Raw genomic sequence first — 25,533 nt, forward strand, 5'->3', positions numbered from 1 at the left:
ATAAGCTTGTTCAAGTGACCAGATACATTTCCTAATTATTTTGCCCTTCAGGTCGAGTACCAGGTAGCTTTTGTCTAAATACCAACTGGAGTTGGTCATTGCCCTGGGTACAAGGTTCCAAACTAACGAGCACTTTGTGGGGTTTTACATACAGTTGAAAGGCAAAAATATCCAGTTTAATCCAGGATGAAGTCTTACAATGCATCTGTATTCATTTAAAAACAGAGACTCTAATGATTTGTAAAATCACACAGCCGATGTCTAGCATTAATTAGTGGTCATCTACTTTAACTGCAACACTGGTTTTTTTCTATGAAGTCCTATATGTTTAGGCTCACTAATCTGTCCCATCACCTTCGTATCAGAGCACCTACATAAGAATAAGTGTCCACCTCTGTCCTCACCTTTCCCTTCAGTAGAGACCAGCTGATAAGACTTTGCTCCCAACCTCAAGATTTCACATGTGGGTACTGGAAGCAGGGCATTCTGACTCAAAATTAGTTTCCTCTGATTTTTTGACATTTCAAATTCATTGACATTCAAGCCCTGGCTCCCAGGCTTATCCATTTACTCAAGCTTTTGCTTAAGGAGCTGACCTGAACTGGGTGGAATGGCAGTTTCTTGCCAAGTTCTTTGAGACTCTAAGTCGGCACCGTCATCATTCTAGACGTGTTTTAATATAAGTGATTTAAATAATTATGTACCTGCACCTAGAGTTTGCAATAGGTGTATCATAAACATTGATCAATATATAGAAAGCTGCCCTGGGAACTAAAACACATCACTGGCAAACATAAAGAGGTAAAGGAATTTATAAATCAAACTACAACCATATTTGTAAAGATGTTAACAAGCTTTTATTTCACTGGTGCAAGGCAGCGTTTCACCCACCACTCACCAACACCAAAACAAAATGTCATCATCTATAAAATAGCTCCAGAAAATTCAAAGTCAAATATAGGCTGTAACAAATCCAAATAAAGTTTATGTCACTCAAACAAAATACCAAGTTCTAGCACACAAGTGGCAACATTTTTTTTTTTTTTTGGCCAACAAGACGCACCAGGACAACTCCAATACATGCCTCACAAGTGGAAACTTGTAACATCACTCCATGCCACTGTTAGCTATTCGTGCTTAGAACTGGTCATTTCACCCTACCAATATCATAAAATCAAAAATGATGTGAAACATATATTTGTATTCCAAATTTAGAAGATTTGATGTACAAAGAAAGACCCTCATCCTGCAATCTAATCTGTGCAGGTGGACATTTATACCCATGCAGAGTCCCACTGAAGGCAATGGGGCCTCACACAGGCATAGCAATCCATGCAGTAAGGTTTGATTGCAGGATCATGGCCTAAATGGGAAAAGCTTAAATCCTTTCTCCTTTCCAGAGGCAATAAAACAATGCTGTAATCCTCTAGACAGATTTCAGTAGTGCTTGCACATTCTCCTAAACAGAGACTTGCCTATTACTTAGAAGCTCACATTTAGGAAGAAAGAGAGGGATAGGCCTTAAAGGTTCTTGGCACATAAATGGCTTTCACTGAAATGGTTCTGGGCTGTATGCAGTGTTGTAGTGCACTATGAGATCCAAATGCTCCAAGAGATGAACATCCACATCTTGCTTCAGTATTTACAGTAACTGCTGTCTTCTTCCATATCAGAAGAGTTTCTTCACCAGCAAGATATCTGAACCACTACTTCCATGAGACAAGTGTTAGGACATGACTCCAAAGACAGGATTATGACGACAAATACTAGGGCCATATTCTTCATAGTCTTTCTTGGTGTGACATACTTGGAAAAACTCTGGCTAAGAAAAACCAAAAATAAATCAAGAACATAAAACTGCAGAAACCCGTCAATAAATCTGTATGCCAATAAAGGATTGTCTTTTACATAACTATTTTTCTGGATTACTATGCTGTGATAGGGTGTTATCCCTTTAAGAACAGGGCAAGCTACGAACTCTTTGTGGTATCAAATGAGGGTTAATGGATGTAAATCTGTCCAGGGAACAGTCTAGAGAAAAACAGTATAAATTGTGCTCAATTTTCTTGTATTAATTAATAAACTAGGATTGGATCTTGAATCCCAAGTGTCTTTGCAATTCTTAAGCACTGATTTCTGGAATCCAGTTGACCCAATGTTACAGATGTCAAATACATGGTAGTTCAAAAGTGGGTCAAATTCTCAAGTCCTTAATCAGATAGAACTCACAGGTTCAACTCACATCCAATTTAAAACTGGGTAAGGATTCCAGGATTTGGCCCAATAAATTAAATTCCGGTATAGCATGTACCATCTTGGATGTTAAAAGTCAAAGCATTTTAAATTGGGTCTGCAGATCAAATATGTCCAGTAGCAGAAAGAATACACAGGAAGCAAATTCAGAAAAATTTTCATAAAGACATACTGTTGAAGCAAGCATGGAACCTCCAAACCAAACTGCATAGCGCTGCATATGGTGAGTTATCACTTGAACTTCAACCGGTTTGGGCTAGAAAGTAAAATAATTCAAATTTAGTCAGCCATATAATTTTCTTATTTTGCTGGCAAGGGGCCCTCTATGAATGAGAGAGGCACACATCATTACCCAGGGCTTGGAGCTCCCCTGTGTTCCTCCACCCATACACACTGTCCTCACACATACTGCAGAACGCACAATCCATACCTTCCTTCAGGAAAGCCAGTTTCAGTGCCTCCTCAGAGCTTGGTAATGAAGTTGCAAGTCCAGTTATACCATACACACTGACGGGCATTCCAATGGACACACCCTTGCCCACTAGAGACTAAGTTCTATTATCACTCTGCACCTGGTTTCCTTTGTTGTAGAGAGAAGGGCCTGATGCTGCTTGCTAAACTGGGTCTCCTATTAAGCAATACAACAAGTTGCCACTGTACTACCAGGTGTATGGTTAACCACCTTTTTTAATAGTACTAACAACATAATTTAATTTATGTGGTGCAGAAGAAGCTGAACTCTACATCTGGTTACCCTCATATGTCCCATGCTCCCCAGGATCTTATGCAGAATTGAAATCTCTTATTAACACAATAGTTGCTTTGAAGTATTCACATTCATTTCATGCACGTAACTGATACATTTGAATTCTTGTCTACCTTTATCCGACCACCACTGAGTTCTTCACCAAATTTCAATCTTGCATCCACTACTCTTTTCAAGTCCCTCTGTAGTCGACGTCCAAAATCCCTGAACATTGTGGATCCTCCTGAAAGAACCACATTCTACAAGACAAAGACAAGAAACTCTTCCTTTACATACAAAAGTCAATTTCCCAACAACAAGAATTGTTCTGAAGCTGTCAAAATATACAGAATACCCCACCACCTTGTTTGCACAGTAGGGCCACAACTTTGACTTAGTTGTAGGCAAGTTAGTTTTATTGAACTGATTTCTTGTACATTTCACTTTATGCTTGACAAAAATGTTAAAAATACCAATTTTGAGCTACATTTCAGGGTTTTAAGCAGAGTATGTGATTAAAAAGAAAAAACAGCCATTAAAATGGCATGTTGGTATTACACATACCTGCACAGTGGTAACCACTTCTGCTTAGTGCATTTTAAAAGTTTTATTACCCTCATGAAGAAGCAATAAGCTGCATAAAGAAAAGCACATATATTCTATTCTGCATCATCAGCAAAGTTACTGGAGATGCTCCGGATAAGGAGTTTTATTGTCATTGTCAAAGCTTTAGGTTTGTCATGGTATGTTTTGGGAAGTCATGATAACAATGAAAAGTTACATATTTCATTAAGCAATTAACCTTTTAAGACCCAGCCCTCCAAATAGAGCTACGGATGAGCTTTGTGCCATTTCATGATTTCAAAGATACCTGGCTAACAAATAACTCTTTTCCTTAAGTGTCTTAGTTTAGAGGGTGCCCAAATCTACCTGATTGTCTTGTACTGCCCTATATTTTTGGGGGCCCTATTGAAAACCCACTAGTCTGGTCCAGTGCACTCCAATGGATTGTAGTAAGATCCTAAATACAGGACATTTAAAAATCACATATACATTCACTTACTGTCCTGCAACACTGAGAATTAATAAAATTATTTCGGTGCTTTGGAGGTCACATACAGAACACTGGAAACTTAAATCCTCTGTTTATCTAACATAGCACAGACAGTGACACAGCAAGCACCTTTACAACATGTCTAACCCCTGACTGAAGACATGCTCCATAAGGGTAAGAAAGAAACTCAGTTTGTGTCCATTAAGTCTGCTGCAATTGCAAACCAAGGTGCCAATTAGTGCTTACCACAATAGTTTTTGTGGTGCAGACCACATCTGCTAGGAACTTAACTAAATGGCATCAGGTATCAATTTCATGCAGACCAAACTTCTATCAGATAGCAACAGTTTTTTGACACCACAGACCTGCACTGGAATTCAGTCACTGAACCAGAAGTGAAAGACTCCCTGTACCAATCCCTTGAGCCATCCAGCCCCCATGCAGATTTTTTTTTTAAAATAAAGTCACAGATCTGTAATAAACATTCATCTTGCAGGATGCAGCACTAACTGCTTGGGTTTTTTAAATAATGGATAGCAAGAAAACCTTGTTTTGTCGTGTAAAACAAGAGAACAGCTTGCTTCTTTGTTTACGATAATCTGTTCATTTGTCATAAAGCTTTGTTGACAGAAAAAGTGTGACTTGGGGGTTCCTTCAGATTATATTCAATAACATAAGTAAAAAAAGAATGCTGAGGAGAATAGGTACTTGCAAAAAACCAAACATATGCATTAATAGTTTCAAAGAAAATAAAGCTTGAATCTGCAGTCGAAACCAGAGCAGCTGCAGCAAAATAAAGCAAGCTCTTCTCTCTGTCCAGACTTCTTTATCAGTGCCCCAGATGGGTTACTGGCTGCACATTCAATATGCAAACGGAAAACTGTTAGACGTAAAAAAAAAAAAAAAAAAAAAAAAAAAAAAAAAAAAAAAAAAAAAAAGGCCCCGTTGGAACTTATTTGATGAAATAGCAATTAAGAAGGTGCCATCGAAATGTATTGCTCAGAAGATAACAGAGAGGGACAGTGATAATTCTATTCAGGATTTAAGCAAATTAAACTGTAGATTTATTGGATGAAGTGAGGGCTATACTGCAAACACTAAAAAAAAGAGGAGTTTTGTATGAGTCTTATAGAGTGTATGATTAAAAATGGTCTTCCGAGAAAGGAAGTGTGCAACTACAAAACTAAATATGCTTCCACTGATACTGTTGCTATTAATGCAAACATTTTAAGATGGCAAATTACACATTGTTCAGAAGGTGCTTCCAACTTCGATATACTATAACAGAATACAGAAAATATTTCTAAATGACTGTAAACACTGTTGTACAAAAAGAACAGAAGAGGCATTAAAACATGTTAGGAAGCCAGATAATCATCTCAAGTGATATCTGGACAAGTCAGATCAAATTTGTTGTGGACAGGCCCACTAACAGGGGTGGACAGGGTGGTAAAGGGGGCAATTGCCTAGGGGCCCAGTGATTTAAAAGGACCTGGGTGGATGGGGCAGGATAGATACCATGGGCAGCAAGTGAAGCTTCCCATCGGGGAGGTTAGCTCCACATCCCGCCTCTGCCACCCACAGCCCCATCCACATGCCACCCCCAGTCTACCCCAGGCTCCATCCCCTCCCCCGCCCAGCCCTGCTGCTCGCTGTTCGCCACTTCCCTCTCCCACACCTGACCTTCCCGCCTCCGCATTCCTCCTCCCAGCTCAGCCATCCCCACCATCACTTACTGCCTTGGGGGAAGAGGGTGTGTGGAAGAAAGCGGGCCACAGCAGGGGTGGGGCCTGGGGCGGAGCAGGGGTGGAGTGTGGGTGAGGCCTTAGGTGGAAGAGGCAGGATGGAGAGCTAGCCTCCTCGAGGGGAAGCTTCACCCACCACCCATGGTTGTAAACCTCAGCCCTCCCTTTCTAGGGGAGTCACTAACTGTTCTGCCCTGGGGCCCGGAATTACTGTTGGCCGGCTGGTTGTGGATCATGAGTATTTCTTTAATGGCACATTTGCTATCACACTATATTTTTTTTAACCATTACATCACACTTGCTAACAGATGATTAGTTTAGTCTCTCAAGTTCTTCTGTTAAATGTGTTACTGTCAGTGCTGGGCCAAACTGAAAACAGCACTGGTAGAAGTCAGCTGTGTTCACATCTGGTCTTCAACAGGTTGCCTGAACTCAGTGGGTCTGTTTTCTTCAAGGAGAACAAAAGCCAAAACGTTTTTGTGCACAAGACAAAAGAAATTTGCATTCATTCAAGCAAAGCATCCCAACCATTTGGAAATAGAGGACAAAGCAAATTTCCAACACACACTTCTAAAAAAATGTTTTAAACATTAAAAAAAATCCTGGTGTCTAGGATATTTTAACCAGGTAGAACTCAGCATTATATTCCAAACACTACTGGAGCAAAAGACTTCTGTGAAGCATGTTAAATAAGAGTGGTCATATTGAAAACCTCAGCATTTCTCCACAGTGATCTGCCCTGGAAATTTTCAGCCTTCTAGAGGAAGCCTATCAGGAAAAGTGAAGTCTAAGCAACTGTTCTCAGCCAGGTGATAGCAAGATTTTTTAAAATATTGTGCTTGGCCAGGGAGAATCTGTAGAATTAGAAGAAACCTAAGCAGACCATAGGACCCACTGTGGATACTGTCATGATATCCCTCAGAAGCCAGACAGATCCGATTAAAAGATCTTATTTTTAAAAAAGATAGCCCTAAATGAGAAGTTGTTTTTTAACAGTGCTTTTCCTTAAAGGACAGATAATGTACATAGCAGGGTTGGCCAAACTTACTGACTCCTCGAGACTCCCCTCCCCACTGGGCAGAATCTTCTAGCCCCACCACCCTGCCACAGGGCAGAAGCTCCAAGCTCCCTACCCCAGTCTGACAGGCAGAGAATGAGGGGGCACATGGGGCTCAGCGAGCGGCACTTTAATTGTAAAAGAGCTGCATGCAGCTCACAAGCCACAGTTTGACCACACTGATATATAATGCAAGACTACCTACACGGGATGGGCTGAACAACACAGCCCATGTGAGTTCACATCTTAGGGAGAAATAGGGGAAATTAACTCTACCCCACCCCCCAAGAACAAAACACATTACTTTCTAAAGTGATGATTTTCAATCTTTTTTCATTTGTTACCCCAAAAAAATTTTGAATGGAGGTGCAGACATAGTCTGTGGACCCACAGGGTCTGTGGACCACTGGCTGAAAACCACCGCTCTGGAGTGACTGGCAGGAAGAGAAAGACTTCCCTTACACTTGTTTCCCTTGCTTTTAATATTAACTCTAATTCGCCTTGGGATACTGAAGTATCATCTGTACCATCTCTGACATCTCCCAGTCCTTGCTGTACCAGGTTGAACAGGTTTCATTGCCTTTCATATTTACCAGTTTCAACTTCTCACTTTCAAAAGCTTGTCAAATGGGTTTCTCCTTCCTATTGATTACCTGAAATAAAACTGGTTTAACATGCCACAGAAATTTGATGCAAGCAGTGCATGATACACTAATAAGACTTATTGCTGGGCAACAATAGAAAATTAATTGAAGCCATGTGTGGCTTCAGCAAATCAATTAACTCCTTTGTCTCAGTTAAAATGGGGACAATACTTGCTAGCTTCCCAGAGACATTATGGGGTTTAGTATTTGTAAAGCAGTTTTAAGATAGGGTGCTATACAAATAGCAAGTATTATGATTGGGATAGTTACACACACAAGTATTACACTCAGACAAAAAATTAGACAGTACCTTGTTGTAGGGAACATGGGCCAGACTTGAGTTTGGGCTTGGATAACCTTATTTGGTCAAATGCTAAATGAAGTTTAGTATTAAGGAATGCTAAAACAGTTTTGATTTTAGTGAAAAGGCAGTGGAGTAGGCCATGCACTCATCCTGGGTTTGGTCCCCCCTCTCAGAATCCCTTTTCCCAGTCATGCTTATTTTCACATACTCAGTGGAATCAATGGAAGTGTGTGAAAAGATAATTGACAACGAACCTTTAATTATATTTAGCATAGTAAGAATGTGCCTTATTCCATTAGACAGAAGTCTCTTGCAAGCTCCTCTTACAAGCCTCTCGTGTCCTGTTTAAAATGCTCATGGTCAGCAACAGATTTTGCAAGAAAATGTCCACCTCAAATTGAAATCTTCTACTGTGACCTCAGATCAAGAAACCAAAGTATTGGTCCATGATGAGCTACAGCCAACAAACACACTGGAATCTCTAAATGGTAAAGGATGGTCCATGAGGCAGAGCAAGGGGACACTGACTCCAATCTAAAACTCTAACCATGCAGAAGGGGGGGATTCTCTCACACCAGCACCTGAGAGAGAGAGAGAAGAAACTGACCATCTTCCCTTGCATGTGAAACAAGCTCAAGTAATTTACAATACCAGAACTAGTTCTCAGCTATGACCAATCACATGAATTACAGCTTCTATGGCCTGGCTTACACTTTAAAATTAGATTGACCTAGTTACGTTGGTCAGGGCTGTGAAAAGTTTCACATCCTGAGCACCATAGTTAGATTGACCTAATCCCAGTGTCCATGTGGTCATGTTGATGGAACAGTTCTTCCATCAACCTAGCTACCACCTTTCAGAGAGGTGGATTAACTACACAGACAGAAAAGCCCCTTCTGTCATCATAGGAAGTGTCTACATTACAGCATTACAGAAGCACAGCTACAACTTCTGTTTTTAGCAGACTCTTAGCCCAATTTATTAGATTAAAAGAAAGGCGTTCTTCCTTAATTTCCCTGTGAAGTATTGAAGTAATTCTTATGTTAACTTTATAAACTAATGTAATAATCTTTGTAGTAATTGATGAGCTAGATAAATTGAACTACTAATCTATTGATTGAATTTCAATTGTAACCTTAATTTGATCATTGCATTGTGTTATATTTCATTAGTTTAGGGAAGTCAGAAGTAAATTAGATAGTGACTCTTTTTAGCTTCATATTTGCTTACTTAGTCTTTTAATCAATCCATAAAAGCAACAAACTGGTTCCTCTCTCAAAACTTCAGTGCAGGAAAACAATCTATTTAGAAGTAAAGGTAAATAAATTGAGTAGCTTCTGGACCTATTCTTTTAATTATTTGATTAAAATCCCATTACCGCTACACTGCATGTACAGGTAGATATACACTGTATTAATGAACTAATGAAAGTTAATGAACTAACTTTGACTTTTAGACATGAATAAACAAGACTTAAAATTTCCCTTAAAAGTGCCATTTTCAGTACACTTATCACTTATGGCAGTGGGAGAATACACTTCTCTCCACTAAGGGTATGGTAGGTGTAATTTCCAGTTCGAGTAGACATACCCATACTAACACACCAAAAACAGCCAGGTAGCAGCAGTTGCGCAGACAGCAGGATGGGCTAGCCACCCCGAGTATGCACCTAGGGTTTCAGATGGGATTGCACTCAGAGCAGCCAGCCTGTCCTACTGCCTGTGCAGCCACAGCTTCACTGCTACTAGCCTGCTAGTGCAGATATGTCCACCCAAACTGGAAATTACACCTCCATCTCCAATGTAGCCATACCTTAAGAGAGTCACCTCATCTGTTCTTTATGATTAAGAGAGGCACAGTAAGTCAAGCCTGTTACCACAGTAAATCATTAGTAAATCTCTAATCAGACTGTAGAATATTTGAACAAATGTCCAAATAAATTAAAACATCACCAGAGAATCAATTTAACAATTTGTCAGAAAATTTCAAAATCATACAGATTAATTCAGTTCATCCCAAATAACAATGTAAAGTTTAAACTAATTTTTACACTATATTCCGTACAAGCTGACAAACATTTGTTTTGGGTATAGTCCCCAAATAATACAATCATTTATAATTTGTAACAGCAAAGGTTTAGGTGATGCAACTGGTTCATGTACTAGTTCTTTATAATGAGTAGAGGTCAAATTCCAGTTATATCAAACTAAAATGGGCATTGCTCAATCCTAGTCCCCATTTGTCTGTAATGTAAAACCATCACATAGTTTGGCATAAGCAGAAGCCTTGAAAGGGCCAAGATTATGTGGGTAAGTCAAGTCTGAGGTACTTTATGCAGCATCTGAATGCACTGTACTAGAAGCAAGTCTCCAACACCACCATTTTTAGTCATCCATGTGCAGGATGTAGTCATACACTTCACTGCCCGATAGGGGAATGCCTATCACTTCTCACTGGATGAGAAAAACCGGAGGTTGGAGCTGTGGGGAGATATTTTCTCCTCAGCACAGGGAGACAGCAGTTGCCATCTTTAATCTCTTCCAACAGCTGGGTTGAATGCCATAGAGACAGGGGCTCTCTTAAGAGCTGCCACTGAAGAAGAAAAGAAGGGTTCCTCCTTAATGCTCTTGCAGTGGCTGCACTATTGCAACAGTGCTACCAGGATGGGGTGCACCATGATGAGTAGCAGGAAGAAAAATAGAAATAAGATGCTTATCTTCTGTGGTCAAAACTCAGTGGCCAGGGATGACATGACATGGACCTAATGGCATCACCACCAGCACTGGCCTCACCTGCTACACTCCCATTAAACGGCCAACTGTGGATTTACTATTTGCTGAAGCACAGATCAGCGAGGTTCTCAATCAGGGTTTTCTACTTCAAAACATTTCCAAAGCTTCATATACTTTATGAAGAACCAAGAATACGGAAAAGAAAAATCAATGACAGTTTAGCTCGGAACTACTGCAGAATGAATCCTCAGTTGCAATTTACAAATCACCATTCTTTGTTATTGGGCCTGCAGACATTCACAGTAGGACGGTCAGACAGTGCCATCTACCTATCATTCAGTGCATGGCTTTTTTAGGCCACCTTCACAAAGGGCTTAAAATGACTTGATATGTTAGAACAGGGATGTCAAACATCCGGATACGGCCCACCAACCTTTTTGGTTTGGCCCCTGGCGGCAGCGCGTGCTGCCACAACATCTCGCGGAGTTATACTCTCTGGTGGCGTCACACGCTGCTGCCAGAGAGTACACCGCCGCGAGATGTCGCAGCATCACGTGCTGCTGCCAGAGAGTACGCCGCCGCAACGTCATGCTGCCACCAGAGAGTACGCCACCGCGAGATGCCACCAGAGAGTACGCTGTCAGAGAGTACGCCGCCGCGAGATGCCACCAGAGAGTACGCTGTCAGAGAGTACGCCACCGCGAGATGCCACCAGAGAGTACGCTGTCAGAGAGTACGCCACCGCGAGATCTTGCGGCGTCGCGCGCTGCCACAAGATCTGTGTACTCTGGCGGCAGCGCATGGAGCGCTGTGTGCATGAGACACAGCACTCCAAAAGGCAGCATCGCACAGTACTATAATTCTTAATCCTTGATCAATTCTTTTAATCGTAAAATAGTAGTTACAGAAGTGAATTTATTGCAATTTTTATATCGCTGATATCTAGCAAATAAAATATAATACTACATAAAAATGGTTGTGCCTAGTATTTCAATTTAAGGTATGAATGGCCCCCTTGAACTACATTTAATTCAAATTTAGCCCGCCATAGCAAATGAGTTTGACACCCCTGTGTTAGAAGATTTCAGAGGAAAATTGTCAACATTACCCATAATTGCTCTTAACCTTCACACTCCAACAGATATACACAAGCAGAACTCCTCTGTGCCACATACTGTAGAAAGGGTATCTAACAGCAAGAGGGAGACAAGACTCTAGCTCAGAGGCAAAATGTGCCATTAGAAACTCAGTTAGCTGTCAGGATAGTTCAGTTGGGAGCTAGAAGGTCTAGAACTGAAGTCTCGTAACAGAATATAGACCCACATTTAATGTGGATCCTGTAATTCAGCAGCAGGGAGATACTGCAACCTGAAACTCTATTTTTCAAGTGAGATCTTAAACAGAGAGCACAGATCACTGCTGCCCATGTCTGACTGAAAGCAATCCTGTATTCACAACCTACATGCAACTGTAATAATCTTTGTACAAAATATGCCTTGTGAGGTATCATTTGAAAACTAATAATTTGCTAGTCAGTAATATCATGGTGAAATGTACAATGCAACATTATATGCAAAGTTATGAATTCCCCTGTATGATGTGATTAACTCATGTTCAAACCCATACAGCCCCAACTAGGCAAAAGTTGTTAAACAGGTCTATCCTAAACAAAGGAATGTGTGTTTACCTCAATTCACCTCATATAAGGCATAAACAGAGTCCTGGAGACAGCAAGAGAGAGAAATGGCAGAAGACAAGGCAAATCTGCATTTCAGCATATACAGGGGGGAAAGAAAGAGCATGGAGCCACCTTCACCACCAGACTTCATGTTGCCTTCTTTACTGTTTGAATGAACTTCCTTCAATCTAGCTTGTTAAGTTTTAGCTATTAGAAAGCATTTTATCTTTATTTCTCTTGCAACCATTTTTTACTTTAATACCTGATGCCTGAATTAATTTAAAATCTCTCGCTTTGTATTTAAATAATTTTGTTTTATTTTTAATCTAAACTAATCCAGTGTTGTGTTTAAATTGAACTGTTTGGTAACTCCAGTTAAAGCAGCAAACTGCTGATTATTGGCCCTTTATAATACTGATTGACTTGCTAGGCAGCAGTTCAGCAGAAAAGGACCTGGGGGTTATAGTGGACAAAAAGCTGGAGATGAGTCAACAGTGTGTCCTTATTGCCAAGAAGGCTAATGGCACATTGGACTGGATTAGTAGGAGCATTGCCAGCAGATAGAGGAAAGTGATTATTCCCCTTTATCCAGCACTGGTGAGGCATCATTTGGAGCACTGTGTCCAGTTTTGGGCCCCCCACTACAGAAAGGATGTGGACAAATTGGAAAGAGTCCAGTGGAGGGCAACAAAAATGATTAGGGGGCTGGAGCACATAACATATGAGGAGAGGCTGAGGGGACTAGGCTTGTTTAGTCTGCAGAAGAGAAGAATGAGGAGGGAATTGATAGCAGCCTTTAACTACCTGAAAGGGGGTTCCAGGGAGGATGGAACTAGGCTATTCTCAGCGGTAGTAGATGACAGAACTAGGAGAAATGGTCTCAAGTTGCAGTGGGGGAGGTCTAGGTTGGATATTAGGAAAAGCTTTTTTCACTAGGAGGGTGGTGGTGAAGCACTGGAATGGGTTACCTAGGGAGTGGTGGAACTTCCATCCTTAGAGGTTTTTAAGGTGCAGCTTGACAAAGCCCTGGCTGAGATGATTTAGTTGGGGTTGGTCCTGCTTTGAGTAGTGTGTTGGACTGGATGACCACCTGAGGTTCCTTCCAACCCTAATCTTCTATGATTCTACAGCGGCAATGGACCTCTAATACCTGAGCTGTCCCAGAGTGGGCTGGACAGCACAGACCACATTTTTGGGGAAAATTCAGGACTGAGTGTGTATTGGGGTCACCCTGCACGTAGTAACCAAGGCTTCTAGAAGCCAGAGTTTGGCTGGTGTGTTGCTGACAGGCTGCTGGGGTCAGAGTTGCTGGGCCAAGGCAGAAGCTATACATAGATTTGGGGTGTGACCTGCACACTAGTAGGCTGTTTGTGAGCGGTGCAGGTTGGGAGCTACAACAGCAAAGCATTGTTAGGCACCCAAGGTTGCAGGGAAGGCAATGACAAAAGCCCTCACTGGTCTGGATTACACCCTGGAACATGACACCATCTCAGTTACATGTCTAGGTGGAAGTTAATGGCAGGAAAGCTCAAAAACAAAAAAAAAGCAGCTGATAATCTCAGAATCCTGGTCAATATGCACCATTCGTCCCTTAAAAAAACCCATAAGACTGTCAATGACTATAGGTGAACTATGTCAAACTTGTGAGTATTGCACTCCAGTCAACTTCACAACCACTGTCCAGCCAATATTTAATGCATTGTTTTAAAAAGACTTATGATGCTATGGCTATTAGAACTACTACATAAACCCAGATCTGAATTCATCATATTAAAACACATTTATTTGGGACCTTTTGTGGATCTCTGGATACAAGTGGTACTAACTGCCTCCCATAACCTGAACATTTTTCTTCAACGCTTCCCCCCCTCTTCCACACATTTGCTCTCAGGAGATAAGAGAGAACGGGAGGGAAGAAAGAAATAAGGGATGGAGATGCCAGCTGCACTATATTTAAAGCCACTCCTGCTGACCAAGACAGGCACAGATCTTGGGAGGGGGCAATCAATCCCAGCCTTCTGGTCAGATGAGATTACAGAAGCCACCAAAAAACTGAAAGGCGGTACTACACAGGGATGTGAGATGAAATTTAATTAATAAAAAATGAGGCAGATCAGATAAGTAAGAACGATGGCACGCCCTGAATCTTCCATAGCTGCCTGTCACCAACAAACATATTCTTTTTAAAAGATCAAAAAGTTTTACAGGAATTGTACCAGACCATTGTGCGCATCTGTAAAATTACTGTAATTATATCCATAATTGCACCATCTGCCTGGAATGTTTGACTACTGCTCTCTTAGCAACACTCAGATTTCATCATATTAAGGAATCGTCAGTGTGCAAAAGACATGGTGGGCTTCAGCTAAATAAAAGGGTAATCTCAGGACAACAGTGAAGATCATCCAATACTAACATCTGATATAGCCTTGTTATTACCTGTACAGACAAAAAGGAGTCAGACAGCTATAAAAAGTGGAGGTGGATTTTCAACTATGATGTAGATTGGGTGGGTATTATTCCCTGTAAAATACTGAAGATAGTAAGTGTGCTTATTTACCTCATGACTCAGAAGAGATTATTTTCCTCTGCCAAGCCCAAGTAAAGATTTTTTCTATGATATTGCTCTCTCCGTTTAGCCACTTTTTCAGACAGCAACTTTGACTTCAAAATAATTAATACACGGGACAGAAAAAAAAGGATAGACTGAGGGAAAACAGGGGAATGGAAAGGGTGAAAATCACAGCAACTCAACAAGGCAAAAATTACAAGAGTGGAGCAACAGATCTGGAGTCCACCCTTAAGTAGAACTAGGGAAGCCGGACCCTTCGAGGAGCTCTGAACTCAACTTTTACTTGGCTTCCACTGGTGGATGCACTTGTCCCCCATTGCCATGACTGAACCATGGAGGAAAAAGCCCCTCTTGTCAGTCACTCACAGGATTTTCGCCTTCTGAAAGTTTAGCACAATGAGAAAGAGCAGCACAACAGGGAACCCCCAAAACCACTCAGCTAGAATGGAAAATCTGTACATGAGTGAAAAATGGTGAGAGGAAAGAGGAACAGAATGGAAAAGAGAGAGAGAGAGAGCAACAGGAGAGTGGGATCTATTAATAGTGTCCACAGGGGACATCTTATGGGAATCTAAACTACTATGTTTAGCATTTAAGTTACTGCTGAATTCTAGAAATACTTAAGCTACACAGACAGGGATCAGAGGGGAAGAAAGCCCATTACTTATTCACCAAGTAAAAATCTCCACTAGCTACTATGATTTCTGCATTGTTAGTTCACCTCAAACCTCTCCTTTCAGTTTTCTTCGGTTCTCCTTTCCCCTTTGGCAAATATAGAAATAAAATTATAAAAATAAGCCTCTGTATTATGTCTTCTCTCTGCTCCCAGACCCTACTGACCTACCCATCTTCTTCCATCTAAGGAAAGAGCAGCACTTCCCATTAATTATTTTGGAACTATTAACTCCATGTAAAGAGAGACAAAGGAATCAATGCTTCCCAGGAGTAAAGTCAAGAGGGAGTAACAGGGGCTTTAAAAGAAAATCACTGGCAGTACTATAAAAAGTAACGAAGTTGAACAGGGAGAGAAGGCAAAGAAATATTTCAGTTGGTGACCTAGTCAAGGAAAGGTTACTTGCCAGGCTGACTTTGATGTTGAAACAATAGCCAACCTTAGCTTTCAAAACTAGCAAAAGGCAACCTTGATAGTCACTAGCACATACAGCCATGTCATCTCATTATGATCCTGACAGACCTCAGATTATTTCAGAATGGAACTGATCAATAATTGACTGGGAGACAACCCTCTCCCCAAAAAAGAAACACCTATGAGCAGAGGAGAGGGCTACTAGCAATTAGGGAATTGGCATTCTTTTGCCAAGTCAGTACTAATCAATTCCCTAGCATTGGGTGCAGAGAATGCCCTGTTGGAATTGTGGTCTTTTAGAAAAAAAGAAGTATGGACAGCCAAAGTATCAGTGGGCACTGAAGATCTCATTAGGCTTTCTACAAGCCTAGAAAAAAACTAATCTTGGGGGTCCTAATCAAAATGCCAGATAATATAATCTATTGCAAAGTTGTCCCTACTTTGTCAACTTTATTCAGTATTTTTTTACTTTCTGTCCTGAACTGTTGTGCAGACTTGCTGTGCAGGGCTCATTAGATCTCTGTCTAGAGAAGACACTATATAAATAAGATATTTTTAACAAGCAAAGAAAAAGGAAGAAAGCATTAAAAAATGGAGACTTCAAGTAAAAAACACAGTCATACCTGGAAAGGCTAGACTGAGCTGTTAAGTGAATAAGCCACGCACAGATTTGGTCACAAAACATCTACTTGTTTCTAGTGGTCCCGAGATCTGACTTACTTAGCGTACCTGCTTTACTGTGCTAAATGATCTCCAGCACAAACCCACATCCACCACCTTTGAAATTCCAACATTACTATGTAACTCGGACACCTCAACGAACACCACCACATTCAACAACCAGAGATGTATTTGAAATCAGCAGTGGAGATCAAGCCATCTTCTTACTCTACTTATGAGAAAAATGTCACCACTTATATGGGTAAATGAACATGTCTGCACAATAACCTGGAATCCATTACTCATCTGAAGTGGATCACAGCTGCAAGGTGGAAAACAATGAGCAAGATAGAGTGCCCTTCCAACTTAAAGAGAAAACTCACTGCAGACCCACATTTTAAAATCAGATTGAGTTTGGTGCTGTACTTGAGATACTGACTTGATGGAATATGAAAATGGAGGTAACAAAGATCCCTCTTGGCTGAGGCCTGATAAACTTATACAGGGTTAATCAGCCTGGGCTACTTCACTATTTTTTTCTTATTTACATATTTTAATATCTAGCTTCAGTATTTAGCTATTTGGGGGAGGGAGGGGAATACAAGAGTTACAATTACCAAAAACATAAAAGTTTCCAAACCAGGTACATTAATACATTTCTAGGAACTCAAGTCATAATCCCAGCTCCACTACAGGCTCCATGTGTTTCTTGGGCAAGTTACTTAACTTCTCTGCCTAGGTTCCTTCATCTGTAACATGGGGAACACTTACCTATTTCACATGGCTGTCATAAGAATTCAAGTGCTTTGAAAATGAAAAGCAGTAAATACTTAGTACCTTTCAGTGAGAAATCCAAGTTATTTGGATTCCCCCAAAAAGTTTTCTTCTAATAGTTCTTATACCTAGAGTTTACACTTCCCATATCAGATGGGAATGGTATTTACATACTTAAATAGTTCATTGTGAGAATATGAGCCTTTAATTTTCAGGTGAAGTGAGTTAGTCTTACCCCAAAAAAAACATACCTTATATAATGGACGACGAACATCAATGGGACAGTTCTGTATAACTTCATCAACCACATCCGAAATGGATTCCATAAAATCTGGATTAGCAAACTAAAAGAAGTAGAATACAGACATAAAAATGACTTGTGAGGATTCTAGAGTTAACTTCCATGAATATGTTGCAGCAACATTTTTCTGTAAAAAATTCACTGGGGCTGATGTTGCTTCTACTTATTGAATATGGTATGCAGTGACCAAAATAAACTCTTCTCTATTAAATAGAAGGGAAATAATGCCTCAAAGGTGTTAAATTTTTTCAGCGTTGTAGCGAAATATAGGCTTTATTTCACTCTCCAAATCTTTAGACTAAACTTAACATTTGCCCTGTCTTAGCAGCTTTAACTCCAAATCATGTATTTTACTGCCATGAGTTGCTATATTGGGGGGGTCATATGGATCTACAGATATGTAAACACACACAATAAGTCTCAAGTGGGTGCATATATATTTTTAGGAAATATCATAAAAAAATTAAGACTCAGAAATCAAGCACTCATGCTTTAGGAAATTAGTTATGAGCTCTTCCACAATATTAAACTCAGCCATATTGCACATTTTAGTAGCATTTACATTTAAGAAAGAAGGACAGAAGGAGATATAACAAATATGCAGCATGGATAGATTAACGTTGGGGAAGAAGAGAGATTTGGAATTTTCTGACTTCAGTGCTAGACATCTTAACCCTAATTTAACAATACTCCTCTTCTGTTGTCTGCAGGGATTGAATGTGGGATCTTTGGATCTCAAAGTTTACTGAGCTAATGGGATACGGTGTACTAGCTTAGAGGCAGTAGTAGACTCAAGCCAATATAAATGATCTGGCCACTAGAGTGGACAGAGAACCACATTGTTAGCATGGATTATACTAATACTGCATTGTAGCAAGGTGCTGTGGCCTTCCTCGGAGCCTGGGCCCGAGGAAGGGTCGCTCTGCCCCCGGTGGACAGAACCAGCCCCTGCAGGCCCAGCCACCCGGAAACAGAGAGGTGGAGCCAGGCCTAGGGCTGACAATATAAAAGACACTGACACATTCAGCTGAAGTGCCAGCCCTATTCAGTCTGGTGCAGGGATCAGACATTCAACAGTGGTCCTTTGCTCCTGAATTCCAGAGTAGTGCAGGCAGTGCACTTGGCCTCCTGTCATCTCAAGATCAGTGCTAGAACCCTTTCAGCATCTGAGAGAACTACAGAGAGAACTATACCCAGCCTGCCATGTCTTTGCAATAATGTAGGGGCCTGAAGAATAATTAAAAAAAAAAAAAAGTTAAAAAGTTAAGTGAGCGGAGTTCCTAGGACCTTCAAGGATCACTGCCATTCACTCAGATGCTAAGGATGAATATGGGCTTAGAGGTGCAGTCTGAAACCAGTGCCAACACATATGAAGACACATGTAGGTCAAAACCTTTTCATATTGTGGATCACATCTCAGAGATTCCCATACGGGCCAACCTTCCCTTCCAATGACAACAGTTTTTGGTGACATACATTAGTAACATTCGAGTCATATTAATTAAACAAGATGACTAACTTTTCTTTAATGGGGATGGATATAGCTGTTACCTTACATTCCCCCCATATTTTGCACCTGTGGTTTTCCCCCTCCTTAGATATCTGTCAGTTCCAGATCTCCATGACTGCCAATAGCCAGCATTATTTTATTCTTTCCTGTTCATGCTGCAGCTTGGTTCTAGAGCTGTATGTTTGGTATCTTTCCAATTTTGTTCATGATTGACTTTACACCAAACAAGCAGCATTCGCACAGATGCTGAAAGGATTCTGGGTTTTCTGTTTTTAAAGTTTGGATGTCAAAAAAAACTTCTGTATACCCTATAGGAGCTCTGAATGAGATACATCCAGCAGGAAGAGTGTTCTGCTTTCAGGATGGATAGATCTTTACCAATGTCTACAGTCACTGCAGTACAGTCCATGACGTTAAGCTGGTGGGCTAACTCACTGGCCCATGCACCAGAAAACACTTTCCAGCCAGAGAGTTTCCATCCCTTTCCTTTCTGAGTTCAGTTATTTCTTCAGATTAAGCTGTTTAACACAAGTTCAACATACTGATCATGTCCTTTTCCCTGATCCAGGGTCTTCTGCAGGAGCCTATCTACTGCCTATAGGATACACAGCACAGGCTATCTCCTTGGAAGAAAGGTAAGCATCTCTGCTTCCTTCTCCTTCCTACTCCTTACCCCACAAGCCATCCACCTGAGTCATATAAACTGGGTTCTTTCCCCTGCCCCAGGGTATCCTGCAGGAGCCTGCCTTCTCGCTGCAGCTCTTGCAACTGAGCTACTTGCTGGTGAGTGGGAGGGTAGATGAGGGAGTGAGTTTGTTTGTTGGGTGGGAAACATCATGACGTGAGATACGCTTATACAATCGATGGTAATTTTAAATATACTCAGACCTGTTTAATGATAGCCAATTTCAAGAGATTTGATTCAGGAATCAATTTGGTCTTCAGTTTTACAAGGTGAGTCATATAATAGGATCTGTTAACTGAAGTTTCCTTATCTAAAAGGTACTTCAAATGTAAGTGTCCAAGAATTAAAATATTACTTCTGGTAAATTGCTGTAAGCAGGAGTGATATTCAAAGGAGTTGACTATACAACCAAATATGCTGTATATAATTAATGAAGTTGGCTACTTAAAACTAGTATTTAAAAAACAGAAAAAAGCCTCAGTCAAGATCTGAGATTTTAGTTAATCTTTTCTTGTTTTAGTTTGTGTTTCTGAAGAACTGAAAGGTTTAGATATTATACAGTTCCAGAGGAAAAACAAAAAATTAGGCAGTTTTCCACCAGCATTATTCTGTGCATATATTAACTTGCAAGGCATCCAGCCCTCTCAGACAAGACTTACTGGTATTTATAATTTCCACAAGGTGGTGCTCTTGCATCAAGAATTATATTATACTTTTTTTACAGAAAAAAAAGTATGTAATGCTAGGCACTGTCATTCTTACCTCAGGATGAAAGAAAATTTCAGGTCCAAGAAACCTCTCATAACCAACATCTATAATGAACTTTTTTTTGTTGATCGCATTGATGCCTGTGTACTGTTTGATCCATTTTTGTGGATCTACATCATACTTTACAAATTCTTTTACTATGTCAGGGCAAATGTAACAATATTTTTCCTGTAAAGAAATACCATGCATTAAAAGTTGCCTAAACTTATCATACATAATTATTAAATGCTGTAAGGAATATTTCAGGAAAAGAGTGAAAATTACTTAATTGGAGACTCAAAAGCAAGACCTAAATCTATGAACTTAAGGTTCATATTTGGTAAATACTGTTCCTACAATTCTAACCTTATTCTTAAGGAACAGGCTGTTCAGGAAAAATATTACCAATTTATTATGTAAGGCCTCAATCCTGCAAGGAGATGCACAAGACCCCATTGATTTCAGTGGGGCTCCACACTGGCAAACTCCTTACTTTGCAAGTAATGTCACTGAAATTGTTGGGTCTCTGAAAGAATTGCACTGCAGGAGCAGAATTAGGTGATCAACCCAATGATACTACACAAAATATGCAAGACTCAGAGGTGGAGGTTTTATGGAGAATTTTCTTAATTAGCATAATTCAAATTTGAAGCAAATTCTAAAGCCTGAATCAAACGCCAGTTTCACTTTTAAAACACATACACATTAATTTGAAAGAAAAGCCTTGTTTGATAGTGATTCATATTTCTCTTTGCTTCCTCTTATGCTTCTTCACCACCCTCATTTTGTGAAGAATTTAAACAGAAAGGAAAGTATAGATAGACAGTTTCTATATTTGTATATGTAAAAAGGGCCACTAGCAATGTGTTAAAAAAACAACCACACAAAAGAACAAAAATCCACCTTTCTTAAAAGCAAGGTAAATTTCACATCAAATTTTTACCTTTATGGCTTTTGCAGTCTCAAGGGACTGTTCAGGGGGAATTCCCATCTCCCTCTCTCTTAGGAGCTGCTGAATAAAATATGTAATATCTCTACCTGCAATAGGGATGTGTTTGATGCAACTTCCAATTACATAACCTTCTGCCTATGGAGGAAAAAAATGCTTAATAAAAGCTGATATATGAAGTACCAATAGTTGACAGCAGAATATAGTGTTCAATTTTACCCAGCAACTTCAGAGTTTAATTTTTTTTTAAACTAAAAGTGAAACTTTGGCACCTTTCAAAATGACCTCAAATTTGTAAACCCTTATAATGCTGGATGCTACCTTCTAAGTCCCTTAAGTACTGTTTGCAGAACTGATGCTGCTTAATGATATCTAATACAAGCATCAGCAATGATGTAAAATAAAGATGAGAAAAAGGATAATCTTAAATGAATGCTGAAGATAGAGACATTCAAACCATGAGGTCTTTTTCAGGAATGATCTACAAAGCCAAAAAGTACTCATGAGAAGAGAAAGCAGGTGTCCTCATGCAGGGGAGATTGAAAAATGGATAGAGAAGGAAAAAAGGTTATAAAAATACTGAAGAAATAACAAGAGGTATTAAAGGGAAGGAAAAGTGGCCAATAAGCACGGTAAAGAAAAGTGATGTCTTTAAATGCATCCTGAAAAAAGCAATGAGTAAAAACAAGAGAAAAGGAACAGGGGAAAAGGGTTATCAGAGGTAATACTGGCCATAGCCAGTAATAGTAACCACAACAATGGCCATTTACTACTTTGTATGACAAGCTACTATTGTTTCCAACATTTCCCATTTTAAGTACTGTATAGCAAATACTGCAGGGTGCAGATAACTACCAACATGCAATAAGATTAAAAATTTTCATGGAGCCCCTCTGCACTAGATTATATTTCAGTACTTACATGTCATTCAGATTACCTGTTTCACAAATATACTCGATGCCGTAATTGGAACAGAAATTAGAGTGCATAAAGAATTATTACATCTTTGTATCCTCAGAGGTTTAGACAATTAGAAATTGACTAGTTGCATATTCCCTGTTTATATAAGCTTGCCTTTGTGTCAATAAGTAAAGAGTACTCTAAATAATAAGACAGTACCATGAGGAAATACCACCATATTTGAAAGAGAATATTATGCAAACGTCCAACCAAACACTGTTTGGATATGGAACTCAACATATAGAAACATGCTACACATCCAGGCAAAGATGAAATCACCTCTCCATCCTGTAAGGATATCCACCACACTGACCAACTTTCCAGTTTTGAGCAGCTTTAACAAATATTGAGCCACTTGGACATGGGAAAAATGTGGATACAAAAGGATGTGTGGACAGGATTTATACAAGAATAGGAATTCCAATAGGCATAGTAACTCCTTTTTCATGGCCTTCATTAGTATGAGCAACAAAAAAAAAATTCTGTATATACAAGAAACAGTAAAGTTTAACTCTTATTTTGCAATGAGACTATATAAGATGCCAAGGCTAGAAGGGAGGGGGGAAGGAAGGGGAGGAGGAGAAAGGTGCCATGGCCAGGATCGGGCGCCACAGCCGGGAGGATCGGGGGAGCTGAGGCCGGGCGCTGCAGCCATGGGCCGAGGCCACAACAGGGTACGGGGTTGAGGCTGGGCTGGGTGCTGAGGCAGAGGCCGCAGCAAGGCCCAGTGCTTGGGGCAGAATGGGGCTGGGTGGCACTCCCTCCATGCCCTCCCGCCAGGCGGGTGTGCCCCACACTTTGAGGAACTCTGCCCCAAGCCTCTGACTGCCAGAAGCTGGGAGTGGCCGACAGGGGATGGATCATTCAATATTTGCCCTGCTCTGTTCATTCTCTCTGAAGCATCTGGCATTGGCCATTGTCAGAAGAAGAGGATACCGAGCTAGATGGACCATTGGTCTGACCCAGTATGGCAGTTCTTATTGATCCCAAAGAAAAAGCTGTAATGGTGTTTAATGAACTTGGATTTCAATTTTTTCCACAACTAACATAACCACATTTGTCAAGACTCATTTGAAAAACACTGATATTTCGTATCAGTATCACCACTCTAAAGTTGAACATTTTTTAAATCTGATTTATATTGACATATAAATACATATTTCTATTTACATAGAAATTATATATTTGTATTTCATGAAAGTGATTAGGAATGGTAGGAGGGAAAACAGTACCATAAAGATAAATGGATTTAAAAAAACCAGACTTTAATAAACTTAGGGAGTTGGTAGTTAATATCCCATGGGAAGCAAGTCTAAGAAGAAAAACAGTTCAAGAGAATTGGCAGTTTTTCAAATAGACATTTTTAAGGGCACAAGCGCAAACTATCTCACTGCGCAGGAAAGATAGGAAGTATGGCAAGAGACCACATTGGCTTAACCAGATCTTCAATGATCTGAAACTCAAAGAAGAGTCCTACAAAAAGTGGAAACTAGATCAAATTACAAAGGATGAATATAAACAAATAACACAAGTATGTAGGGACAAAATTAGAAAGGCCAAAGCACAAAACGAGATTAAACTAGCTAAAGACAAAGAGTAACAAGAAAAACATTCTCCAAATATATTAGAAGCAAGAGGAAGACCAAGGACAGGGTAGGCCTGTTATTCAATGAGGGGGGAAGGAACAATAAACAGAAAATGTGGAAATGGCAGAAGTGCAAAATGACTTTTTTATTTCAGTTTTAATCAAAAAGGTTAGTAGCAATTGGATATCTAACATAGTGAATGGCCAGTAAAAATGAGATAGGATCAGAGGTGAAAATAGGGGAAGAACAAATTAAAAATTATTTAGACAAGTTAGATGTCTTCAAGTAGCCAGGGCCAGATGAACTACATCCTAGAATACTCAAGGAGCTGACTGAGGAGATATCTGAACCATTAGCAATTATCTTTGAAAAATTATGAAAGATGGGAGAGATTCCAGAGGACTGGAAAAGGGCAAATATAGTGCCAATCTATAAAAAGGGAAATAAAGACAACTCAGGGAATGTTAACTTCAGTCATGTTAACTTCAGTATGCGGAAAGATAATGGAGCAACTAATTAAGCAATCAATTTGCAAACATGTAGAAAATAATAAGGTGATAAGTAACAGTCAGCATGGATTTGTCAAGAACAAATCACATCAAGCCAAGCTGATAGCTTTGACAGGGTAACAAGCCTTTCAGATGAGGGGGAAGCAGTAGATGTGGTATATCTTGACTTTAGTAAGGCTTTTGGTACTGTCTCACATGACCTTCTCATAAACAAACTAGGGAAATACAACCCAGATGGAGCTACTATAGGTGGTTGCATAACTAGTTGCAAAACCGTTCCCAGAGAGTAGTTATCAATGGTTCACAATCAAGTTGGAAGGGCATATCAAGTGGGGTCCCGCAGGGATCAGTTCTGGGTCCAGTTCTGTTCAATATCTTCATCAATTATTTTGATAATGGCATAGAGAGTGCACTTATAGATTATATCAAGCTGGGGAGGGGAGTTGCAAGTGATTTGGAGGATAGGATTAAAATTCAAAATGATCTGAACAAACTGGAGAAATGGTCTGAAGTAAATAGGATGAAATTCAATAAGGACAAATGCAAAGTATTACACTTAGGAAGGAACAATCAGTTGTACATATATAAAATGGGAAATGACTACCTAGGAAGGAATACTATGGAAAGGGATCTGGAGGCCATAGTGGATTACAAGCTAAATATGAGTCAGTCTAACACTGTTGCAAAAAAAAAAAAAAAAAAAAAAGCAAACATCATTCTATTAGCAGGATGTATTAGCAGGAGCCTTGTAAGCAAGGCACTAGAAGTAATTCTTCCACTCTACTCTGCACTGATTAGGCCTCAACTGGAGTATTGTGTCCAGTTCTGGGTGCCACATTTCAGGAAAGATGTGGACAAACTGGAGAAAGCCCAGAGAATAGCAATAAAAACGACTAAAGATCTAGAAAACATGACTTATGAGGGAAAAATTGGGTTTGTTTAATCTAGAAAAGAGAAGACTGAGGGGGGACATGATAACAA

At 40.0% G+C, this 25,533-nt stretch overlaps 1 protein-coding gene across 6 annotated transcripts in view; it reads right to left on the reverse strand.

Annotated features, from left to right (window-relative positions):
• Positions 1 to 834: 834 nt before the first annotated feature.
• ACTR3B (actin related protein 3B) overlaps positions 835 to 25,533 on the reverse strand; it is a 50,740-nt gene continuing 26,041 nt past the window's right edge. For 4 of the 6 annotated variants that reach the window (XM_067542728.1, XM_067542732.1, XM_067542730.1 and 1 more), the window contains 6 exons: positions 21,492 to 21,635; positions 20,564 to 20,737; positions 17,557 to 17,649; positions 3,133 to 3,258; positions 2,426 to 2,509; positions 835 to 1,818 (listed from right to left, as the gene is read on the reverse strand). In XM_067542728.1, the coding sequence (XP_067398829.1) occupies positions 1,684 to 1,818; positions 2,426 to 2,509; positions 3,133 to 3,258; positions 17,557 to 17,649; positions 20,564 to 20,737; positions 21,492 to 21,635 (756 nt within the window). In that variant the 3' untranslated portion in view covers positions 835 to 1,683. Of the gene's footprint in view, positions 1,823 to 2,425; positions 2,510 to 3,132; positions 3,259 to 5,923; positions 6,246 to 17,556; positions 17,650 to 20,563; positions 20,738 to 21,491; positions 21,636 to 25,533 lie in introns of those variants that run through there. The other 2 variants (XM_067542729.1, XM_067542733.1) reach the window with 2 other exon arrangements.

Source organism: Emydura macquarii, unplaced genomic scaffold (assembly GCF_026122565.2).
Source record: "Emydura macquarii macquarii isolate MOO-44397 ecotype Brisbane River unplaced genomic scaffold, CSIRO-AGI_Emac_v2 contig_719, whole genome shotgun sequence".
Lineage (NCBI taxonomy): Eukaryota > Metazoa > Chordata > Testudines > Chelidae > Emydura > Emydura macquarii.